The sequence below is a fragment of the Asparagus officinalis genome, chromosome 8 (assembly GCF_001876935.1).
Source record: "Asparagus officinalis chromosome 8, Aspof.V1, whole genome shotgun sequence".
In the NCBI taxonomy this organism is placed as follows: domain Eukaryota; kingdom Viridiplantae; phylum Streptophyta; class Magnoliopsida; order Asparagales; family Asparagaceae; genus Asparagus; species Asparagus officinalis.
In genome coordinates, this window is record NC_033801.1 from 49,144,558 (window position 1) to 49,155,476 (window position 10,919).

The window sequence follows — 10,919 nt, forward strand, 5'->3', positions numbered from 1 at the left end:
TTCTAGCGACGTCCAAGCTCCTCCAACGACAACTTCCAGCGACGAGTCGACGACAACTTCCAGTTCCAGCAACGACGTCCAAGCTCTCTCCCACTCCCGACTGCTTCTCTCTCCTTTAAAACCCATCTCTCTCTCACCAGCGACGACAACTTCCACCAACGTCCAAGCTCCTCCGACGATAACTTCTAGCGACGACCGACGACTTCCAGGCTCCCGCACCAACAACTTGACTTCTAGGCTCCGACGACAACTTCCAGGCTCTCTCAAGTTCCTTCGGCCAACATTTCCATCTCTGTTGACAGCGGCTTCGTCTGCAACAGAGAAACATGTAATCAACTGTTATTTATTGAAATTATTTACAAGGTAATCAACTTCCAGGCTCTGCGAATTTCTTCATAGTTCATTCATATTTCATACAACAAGCTTATGAATTGTTATTTACTGATAATACAAGAAATTTACAACTAATTAATTTATGTATAAATGGCTTGATCTTCATAATCAGTAGCTGCAATAAAAATTTTCCTCATTCTGTCACTCCATTAGGTCCAACTTCAAGAAAACTTGTATAATAAAAAATCAACATCTGAAATTATTATAACTTATTGTATGAATGAAGAAATATAGCATGTTTATTTATTGTATGAAATGAATGAAGAAATAATTTATAGAATTTTTAGATTTTTATACGATTTTTCTTATTATTTAGAATATTTAAATATATTTATATTTGACTGCTATTTGATCGTGCGCTATTTGCCGCTATTTTGCCGCAATAGCCCGAAATAGCCTTAGCAGTATTTCGCCGCAACGCGCCGCGATCCGCTATAAGCAACCTTGGTGCAAAACCTTGACAGTGCTATACCAATCACAAAATAGGTACGAGGTGATAACATGCCATGTTTGCCTCAAGAGAGTAAACGAATCCCCAGTACACCCTGATATAAAATAACATCATGCCCTGGTACCATCCATCAAACTCCTATTGTGCCCTAATTTTGCGTTAGGGCTACCAACATACATATGATTATAATCGAATTGTTAGGCAAAGCAACATGGTAAATAAGGTTCGATATAGAAAACGCTATTTACTCAGAGAACAGGGTGGGATGGATGGATGTTGATCGACCAAGTAAACAAAGCTGGTGAAAGATCAATCTAAAGCTCACCGCAATCATCAAATTTATTCAAGAAGGCCACATAATAGTTCATCTTCAGGATGGCATGATAAAACTTGAAGTGTCTGAAGCCTTCTCCAAGATCTCCCCAAAGTACTCAAAATTCCACTTAGGCCTCTCGTACACTTGTAGTAAAGGAACACAAGCTATGATTGTCTTTTCGGCTAGTGTAATAAAAAAATTGACAATGTCAAGCAAACCAGAACATCAGACAAGAATATCGTAGTTGACTTTAGGACTAATAAAAAAATTGACAATGTCAAGCAAACCAGAACATCAGACAAGAATATCGTAGTTGACTTTAGGACTGAAAATTCCACTAAGGATTACTGCAGTAACAAGCAACCAATTCCTCAACCCTCAATGAATACAACAAATCATGGCGGGAAGTAGTTCTAACCTCTAGCCACAAGTTAACATCGGCAGGGAAAAGCTCCTCCAAATGGACACCTCATGAGGTACAACACATCTTTTTAACCATATTGAGATAATCCAACAAAAGTAGCCTTAGCGCTGAATCCATACAGCACTTTGTGGTGATAGTATTCGTAATCATCCCCAGACAATGGAAGTCAAGAATGATGGCTCTCCTTCATATTTGCCTCGACTTTAGATTAGGGTATTCCCTCACGCCAACCCCAACTACTCCCTCAGGAGATTGCTAAAACAAGTAAGTGGACCAAGTCCTCAAGCTAAAACCATCCTTATGAGTCTTTTGTGAATGGAGGCATATTTGGTAGTAGCATATGAGCTCCTGGCATACTTCATAACAACCATCCTGATGAGACTCTACATAGTGGAACTAAGATAAGGTAAGGACATACTCCTCATATGAGTGCTCTCCAAAAGAAAGATTGAAAACTATGCACATCTCATGAAGGCTATCTCAAGCTCCCTATGTGGAGTGAATAAGTGCCAAGTGCGGATCGTCTACTCCTATCTGTAAGAAATTTTGATAAGTAGTAGCGAGCCTATGTTGTGTAGCTCACATAGCTGGATAAAGACCCAAATGCCGTAAAGTCCCTTCATAATGGTCAAAACATGGCTCATCAACTTTACCCATTAGTTGTTTGGTGTGAAGAAGATCCATCCTTGTAAGCTTGACCATGGTATTCCGCATTAGCATCAATGAACCTATTTCTGAAGGTGCACATTCATGACATATCTTCATTAGAGGGAAACTCGTGGACAATACCTAGATTCATACCCTCGAGGCAGCTCGAACCAGCACTCTTGCAACCCACTGAAAAGAATCTACCCTTAGTAGTTGCTGAAGGGTAAAGAGGTGTAACATCCTAAGACATCATTCAAGGATAGTTGATGGGTTGAAAGTAGTACAGCGAAGGATGGCGTTCTAGGATGAGAGATAGAATCATGCTAATGGGTCAAAAGTAGCATAGCAAAGGATAGCTCTCTAGGACGAGAGATATAATCATACTTGTCTAATGGTGTATAACCAATGGGAACCCTAGTGAGGACCTAGCCATGTCGCTTGATCCCGAACAAATAAATAGGTTTTTGGAAGGTAGAGTGATTAAAAAGTGAGGACCTAGCCATGTCGCTTGATCCCGAACAAATAAATAGGTTTTTGGAAGGTAGAGTGATTAAAAACTGTGAGGGCATTCTCACTGATCATAGCACAGAGTTATAATGTGTTAGGATGCAACACTACTCTCTCCAACTCAGGATCATTGGTACCCAAAATTGACAAAGTACCGAAGTAGAAGTACTTGTGATTAGTCTTCTCTTCTTTGAACCCAGCTGCCGATCAGGATCGTGGGGTTTGTCAAAGAATGCCACTTGAAAAGATGAAAGAGTCTTAATCAATGCAAAAAGAGTGTTGAATCTTAACTTGGTGGGGGTATCTTCATTAAGATGTCAAAGCGTAGAGAGAAATAGATAGATAACTAACTCTGTGTAAATAGAAAGATGACAACTCGGCCTACAAAGAAACTATGTATGACATAACCCAGCATGAGAAATAAAATCAATACAAGCTCTGACCAAGCTGAAAAAAAGGCAAAAGAATGTAAGTGAGCTGAGTGCTGGCCCTGCCAGGGACCACTTCACGACAGTATAAAAATTTAAATAGAGGCTTACCCTTGTAGAAAGGGCATCTGTGTGGCTCATCTCCACCACTAGCAACTATATGCTCCTCGGTTGTGATTGATTGGCCAAGAGAAGGCATAGCTTGGCTCGTTCGAGAAGCCTGTGATCATTTAAGCATGCTTGCTCCATTGAGGATTGACAATAAAGATGAAAATCAAGGGTGGAAGATGTAGGATTTGTTAGGATCCTCTCAAAAAACATGCGCAGGGTTTTGGGGAGGAAAGTGAACAGTCCCCGCATCATTCCTCACCTAATTATAGGCCAACCCTCAAGCCACAGATTAATGAAACGTGGTGGATAGATCATCTTTAGATCAAAATGTGTGCCCCACGTCGCCTTGAATCTCACTCCTACTAAACAAATAGGAACAAACTCGGATGGTGACACATGACCTGTAATGTTAGAGAGCCTACGACTACAATAACCAGCTGGATGTGCCTAGGTGGTGATGTGTTCTAAATATAAATGTTTCAAGTGCACAATTTGTGTGTGCAACATGAAATTGTTGATCCCATGAGGAATGTGTGTTGTAAAAAAGATACTAAAATGGTTCTTGAATTGCAATAGAAAAGAGAAGGTAGAGATTGGTTTAAGTGTTAATTTGATGTAAATAAAAAGTTAAAGCAAGATGGAAATTAAAACCAAGAGAAAATAAATAAATAAAAGAGTTAAAGAAAATCTAGTTATAAAACTAAAATGAGAAATTGAATCTAGTAGCTAATCCTATTTAGATTTTAGAAGTACTCCCTTTTAATTCTCATGTCACTAGATGTCTTAAGCATAGATTATCAGTGATTTAAGAGAAGCATAACCTATTAAATTTATATTCAAGTAATATCATCATTCATGAATAGAAATAAAAAACTAGATAACTATTCTGGAATTTAAAAAGCATAAACTACCAAACTATTTACGATAAGTATAGCATATCAAAAAAAATTCTACCAATTATTATTCTAGTTGATTTTCCTAAGCATGATAAATTAAGCACAAAAAGAAAGCAATTCAAAAAACCAAAAATAAAAAATAAAAAATAAAACTAGCTTCCACTAGCATAATAAACTAGCAATCTCACCAACAACACCTATTTTCCATAAAATAAATGTATCATTGACAGGCTATCATCAAGGATACGCCAGCGGCATATGTCATGTCATCAATGATACATATCCTTGACAGCCTACACATTCTTGATGGGGCTGCCGTATGCATTCTTGATGGTGGCACCATCAAGGATGTCTATCCTTGACGGCAGTCTGTCAAGGATGGTATATACATCCTTGACAGTAGCTTTGTCAAGGATGTAAATTCCTAATAGCTGCCCATTAAGAATGTATATAACCTAAAAAAAAAGAATACCCAAATTTAAATATTTTCTTGTAAGTACAAATATCTTGTACACGATAACATTTCAATTGAAAATATAGAAAACCACATCAATGAACACAATATTCTCCTCGTAGGCTCATAATAGTCAAAAGAAACCACAATTTACATATACCAAAGACCTACTCATAGCCATTTGAAATATTTCATGACATTTAGAGAGAAATAAATACACTTTTTAGCTTGGGAATAGTAAAAGTAGTCTCTATTTCCTTTAGTTCAGCTAGTAGGTTGTAGAGAATCGTTTTTTTAATCATTTGAAAAATGAAAAAAAATCAAAAGTTTTGTAACTCTAGCTCTAACCCATGTTTCAATTGGGTAATTTTAAGTGTTAAATAGGAATAAATATGATAGGAGTTATAGAATGCAAAGGGACTTTGAAAGCCCTAAGTAAATCAATCCCTCATAGCTTCATGCATACAAACAAGAAAAAAAAAAGAAAAAAAAGGACCTGGAGAGTACAGAGAGAAGAAGAGGGAGGATTAAGCTTCAAAAGGTTAGTGATTCAATTTTATTTCTTTACTAATTAGTTATGAATAGTTGTAGAATGAAAAAACCTTCCCGGCCACCGGCGTTGATTCCGGCGACCTCGGGCCAAGCCTAGATCTAGGCTCTTGCTGGAGGTGGCTGCTTCAGTCACTTAACCCAAGCAAACCCATTTGAGCTCATAAGCAGTCAACAAAATGGAAGAGATAAGAGGAAGAAGAAAAGAAAATTTTTGCTAGACCCGTAGAAATACAGATAGGAATAAATGTGTAAAGCCTATAATGAAGTTAACATAAGCTATCTTTCTAAGCAACATATGCTATCTTTCGCCACAAAAAATAAGTCAAGATATATAATTATTAACATTTTTGTGATGATTTTTCGTATGTATCTTAAGCAGTGTCATAACATTAGGCAAACAAATTGATAACACTCCAGGACAGGTACATCATAAAATCTGCATCTAAAGACTTGCATCTAAAGACTTGAAGAAAACCCGAGATTAATATGATGGTTATTCTGCTTTTATGGATAGAACATCACAGTGAAGTTTTTGATTCTTATGTTTACAAAATACAAAGGTCTCTTGATGGATCTAAACTTGCTTCTGACTCTTTTGTTCCTTTCATACTCCCCACACCCGTCTTCATCGTATAGTTTCATGTGCAAAATCTTGAGCCATAACACCAGGATAAATTGTCTTGAAGTCACTAGACAAAAGCTTTTGTTCTGAATCTCAAATGGGCAATGATATCGATTTTTTTGGGAAAATACTCATAGCATCAATATTAAATATATTATTTAGAAATTAAGTGATTTTGTGAGATGAAAAAAATATGATGTGACAGTCCATAGAGGGTTGATTTTTTTGTTATCATATATAAGTATTAACATTTTTGTGTCCTGCTTAAGATTATCGATGAAGAAGCAACATATTCCTTAATGTCTTCTCATTTTAAGCAACATATGCTATCTTTCGCCACAAAAAATAAGTCAAGATTTATAAGTGTCAAAACATAAAAACTTTATAATATTTAAGTGACATTCATGATATAAGGCCTAGTTCAAAAACGGGTGCATAAGATGTCTACCACGGTCCACGGATTAGCGCACAATGTTGAGGGACAAGTCAAAGGGGTGCACAAGAGGTCTACCACGCACAATGTTGAGGGACGAGTCATTACTCATGCCCACAAGTCAAGACGGGCATCAAAGTGAAGTTCAAATTTATTTACAAGTTTGTCATTCAAATAGGGGTGGAAGTTAACCGAATAATTAATAAATAGTTCGGTTATTATTCGTCTTGATATTTGATCAAGTTCGATTCAGTAGTTCATCTAGTACTGAACAAATAATTTTCAGCGTTCGGCTTATAAAAGAATAGAATTTAACCAAATGTATGTTCGATTCGGTAGTTCATTGAACTTATTACAAAATAGGAACCAAACAGCCCCTAACCATTCGATAACTTTTTACATTTTAGTCCTATTCATTGAACTTATTACAAATATTACTTATCTAAATTTTTATTTACAAATGCCACCCATATAAATAGGTAGGAGTGGATTCTAGCTAGGGTTTTCAGTTTTCTCCCATCCGCCTCCTCCATCAGATCTGACTATCGGCTCCTCTCTCTCCCCCTCTCCCCTCCCTCCTCCTTCAAATCCGACTCCAAGCGGATTCTAGGTCTAGGGTTTTCACTGTTCTCCCTCGAAGTTTGTTGTTCATTCTCCCTCGAAGCTCGTCGTCCCTCGAATCTCGTCGTCGACTTTGAGATTCGTCGACTCCTCCCTTGAATCTCGTCGTCGACTCCGAGATTCGTCGACTCCTCCCTTGAATCTCTTCGTCGACTCCTCCCTCGAAGATCGTCATCCCTTGAAGCTCGTCGTCCCTCTCGGAGATCGTCGTTTACTCCTCCCTCGACTGTTCCCTCTCGAGTCATCAAAATGTAAGTTGAAGCTTAAAGTTACCATTATTCTTGATTTTTAATTTATACTAATTGCTAAAGATTACTTGTTTATGCCTTTTACAGATAATTTTGCACAACTTGATATCAAAACCATGAAACTTGATAATTTTGCACAACTTGTTTATGCCTTTTACAGATAATTTAACTAAACAAAGCAAATTCGAATTCTGAATATTACTCGAGTCAAATTCGAACACGAATACGAATAGTGCTATTTGAGCCGAATTTGAATTCGAAATAAGGCACTAATCGTTCAGATTCGATTCGTTTCCACCCCTACATTCAAATTCCTATAACGCATACCGTTGGATCTAATGGACGGTATTGATTGAAATGAGGAAATCGGAACGATTATACTCTAGGAGTCTCAGCAGCTGCCTGCAGCTTCAGGTCATTTCTCTCTATCATATCATCCAAAATTTTCTTTGTTCTCTATAATCTCACAAAGAACAAAATCATATTCTGGATTATTAATGAGAATTTGGCATGCAATTAGGGAGGATGGCTCTGTTCTTTGATGATGGATGATGTCGATGGTGATGAAATCAAGTTCTCGGATTGGGAGGTTTTGGAAATAATAAAAAGGTGATTTTCTTTGTTATTCTAAGATTGTTCAGATTCCAGTCTATCAATTCATTATAAGGGATAGGACATTATTTTTATTTGCATCTATTTATTGTTAGAATAGTATATACTGCCACTATAATAATCTGTGGTTAATTTCCTGTTATTATGGCATGTTTATGACTTTGGTTGATGGATTCACATGTTCTCTTTTCTATATTACTAGTACAGACATCCTTATTGATTGTTTTGAATTTTTTCCGTGGACGAACAAATGGTGGTGACACAAGAAAAAGTTGTCATAGAAGACTATTTAATTAATCGAAAGATTTTCATGTTGACCTATTAAACTAGAAAAGTTGTTGTTAGGCCCAAGTTGTATTTAAAAAGGATACAAATAAAATTTAGAAAACCCCTAGAAACTAGAAATATTAGTGTTATACCCTGATGTTTGTATAAAACATCTAGCTGAATTGAACGAGGTATTCAATGTATATACTTTTGGGTTTTCAGGTTTTCATTATCCACTGATGTTTGAGTAATACTTGGTTACAAATAGTTGAAGTGTACGAGCTTCAATAACAAAAGTTATTACCATTCTGTGCAGAGTGTAATAGCCTTATGAATTGCTTCTTGATGGCATTGGCTGAGGCACAAGAACGGAAAAAATTGCCTATACAACAAGAGAAGATACGAAGTTTCGAAATCAAAGAAGATTTAATGAAGTCGCTGGAGAGCATGGAATCTGAAGGTGTTACATTTAAAGAGTGTTTGAATTGTAAATATTTTGTACCATGCTAGGAGAGCATGGAATCTGAAGGTGTTACATTTAAAGAGTGTTTGAATTGTAAATATTTTGTACCATGCTAGAAAAAATTGCCTATACAACAAGAGAAGATATGAAGTTTCGAAATCAAAGAAGATTTAATGAAGTCGCTGGAGAGAATGGAATCTGAAGGTGTTACATTTAAAGAGTGTTTGAATTGTAAATATTTTGTACCATGCTAGGATCATTTTATACCACGGATAATATAGTTGACTTCCTCTGATTAGAAGAACAATTTTTTTTTCTTTTATACCATGCTAGGATCATTTTATACCATGGATGCGATCAATTTTTAGTCTGACCATATGTACCTAGTCTTGGAGATGTTCTAAACAGTAAAAGATTAAATGAGATCTCTTGTCTTTTGGCTAATTTGACGTATGTGTTCATGCACTTTGTTTGTTGTACAATCTTTCACTGTTTACGCCAACAAGGTAAAAGGTTAAAGTGTGTATGTGTGTCTAAGTGGGATGGATAGTTACAGTTCATCCAAATTATGTCCTATGTAAAAGAGCTATGGGATTTTGCATCGTTTAGTAATTCTTTGCTAAAAATCAGAGAGTATGGACATGGTTTCTTTGCTAAAATCTTTTGCTAAAAACCAGCTTAGATAAGGCTGGACTGGAGTTCTTCCCATGTACTTGACTTTGAAGTTATTCTTTTTATCTTTATATCACAGCCAGAGTTGGGTATCCAAAAGATTTTAATTGTAGATTGGAATGTACATCAATGGCACGCAAAAAGCATTTTATAGTGACCCTCTGGTTTTGTTCTTCTCCATACACAGGTACCAATTTTGGTTGTTGTTTCTTAATTTTTATCCACATAAATTTTCTTTTCTTGTTATCATGTTTTTTCCTTTTAACTTTCTTGTTGATTCCAATTCTCATAGTATATGCTAAGACTTCTTTTTAATGCCATGAAGATGAATTCATTTAAGTTTCAAAGGCAGCAGTTGACCTGGAATATTGTTGTTCAGTTGTATAAATTGTTTGTAATTTGCATAAATATGGAAGAAAAAATGGAAAAGGGAAAACTTATGGAAACAATTAATCATGTTTAATCGCTCCTGTGAGCAGTCCATGGAATCTTGATGTACTGGTGAGAGATATCATTATATATGTCCCTTTTAATTGATTTTGGAAGTTTCTATCCAGCTGGTGGTGGCGATGGTTCTACTTGTATGATTGAGGAAGATCTAGGAATGGGATGTAATATAAATGTTCCTTGGGAACATGGAAAATGTGGTGATGCTGATTACATTGCTGTCTGGAATCATACACTAATTCCTGTGGCTGAAGCTTGTAATCCGGACATGATTCTAACCGTTCATTCATTATGTATATCTATTTTGATTGAACCAAATAATTTAGGAGAAATAACCTAGTGGTAGGTGCTTGGGAGAATGAACAAGAGGTCTCTCCGGTTTGAATCCTACAACCACACTAAATATTTACAGTCTTTTGGGGCGCTTGGAACCTTTGAATTCTAATAATTTTTTTTGTTTGCTTATTTTTTTCTTTGAATTCTAATTTGGGGGCCTTTGAATTCTAATATTTTTTTTGTTTGCTTTTTTTTTCTTTGAATTCTAATTTGGGGCCTTTGAATTCTAATAATTTTTTTTGTTCGCTTATTTTTTTCTTTGAATTCTAATTTGAAGCCTATTTGGGTGGAAAGTCGATCTCATTGAAGAATTCATTACAACTTTAAACGTTACAATAAATTCAAGAAATTAGCTTTTTTATAAGACTTTCAATCAACAATTATAACTTTCTTCCAAACTACACACAATAGTAGTTCTAACTCCTATTGCTTGTGCGGGATCGTTGCCGGTGCCTGGGTTTATCCGTGGACCGCCTACAGATCAGATCCGGTTAGTAGAAGAATTGATCAGAGCTCCTATTTCATAAAGGAAGTATTCGCTTGAAGCACTGACATCGACCAAGCGAAATCAGTAGCTCTTCTCGAGATTAAGACTAAGCCTAATCTTAAGGAACAAACGTGGGAAACAGGTTCAGATCCTTCGAAAGCCTTCCTCTTTTTGCTGAAGTTTGTCGGGATCTGACTCGCCTTCGCTGAAAATTCGTGCTCCTTTGACTCCTCAATCCAGCAGCACTTCGTCCTCTCGATAAAATTCCAGATCAGTAAAATGGAGGTCTTAGCCTCATATTTATAGGGCTTCGGATGCGGGTATTCGGATGAGAATGAGAGATTTGACCTTATCTTCAGTCAATAACGACCTAACCATGTTTGTGGATGATATTAAGTCAGTTGGGAACCCCTGGAATAGATAAATCCTGCGGAAACCGCTTAACAACTGTCGAAAACGCGTTTTGGGGTCGAAGCTGCGCGACGGTCGCTGGTGACCCGCGTGGGCGCGGGTCACCTCTTGGTGACTCGC

The 10,919-nt window shown here is 36.7% G+C and overlaps 1 protein-coding gene and 1 long non-coding RNA gene across 5 annotated transcripts; both read left to right on the forward strand.

Moving 5' to 3' along the window:
- On the forward strand, positions 6,751 to 8,890 carry LOC109822562. Of its 4 annotated transcripts, none has more exons than XR_002242176.1 (4): positions 6,751 to 7,518; positions 7,625 to 7,713; positions 8,300 to 8,443; positions 8,513 to 8,890. It is a non-coding gene; the product is annotated as an uncharacterized LOC109822562 (long non-coding RNA). The 4 variants fall into 4 exon arrangements; XR_002242177.1 differs by lacking the exon at positions 8,513 to 8,890 and having other exon boundaries at positions 6,751 to 7,107; positions 7,192 to 7,518; positions 8,300 to 8,493; XR_002242178.1 differs by lacking the exon at positions 8,513 to 8,890 and having other exon boundaries at positions 6,751 to 7,107; positions 7,265 to 7,518; positions 8,300 to 8,493.
- On the forward strand, positions 9,183 to 9,917 carry LOC109822700 (histone deacetylase 18-like). Its single transcript, XM_020388928.1, has 2 exons — positions 9,183 to 9,305; positions 9,676 to 9,917. Exons 1-2 carry the CDS (start codon positions 9,248 to 9,250, stop codon positions 9,903 to 9,905), a joined length of 288 nt encoding a protein of 95 aa, XP_020244517.1. The 5' UTR covers positions 9,183 to 9,247; the 3' UTR covers positions 9,906 to 9,917.

Bases quoted from the DNA above. Each gene is read 5' to 3' on its own strand.
- LOC109822700 (XM_020388928.1), top strand. From the start codon at position 9,248: ATGGCACGCAAAAAGCATTTTATAGTGACCCTCTGGTTTTGTTCTTCT. The intron at 9,306-9,675 runs GTACCAATTTTG...GTTTCTATCCAG, and splicing joins TTGTTCTTCTCCATACACAG to CTGGTGGTGGCGATGGTTCT.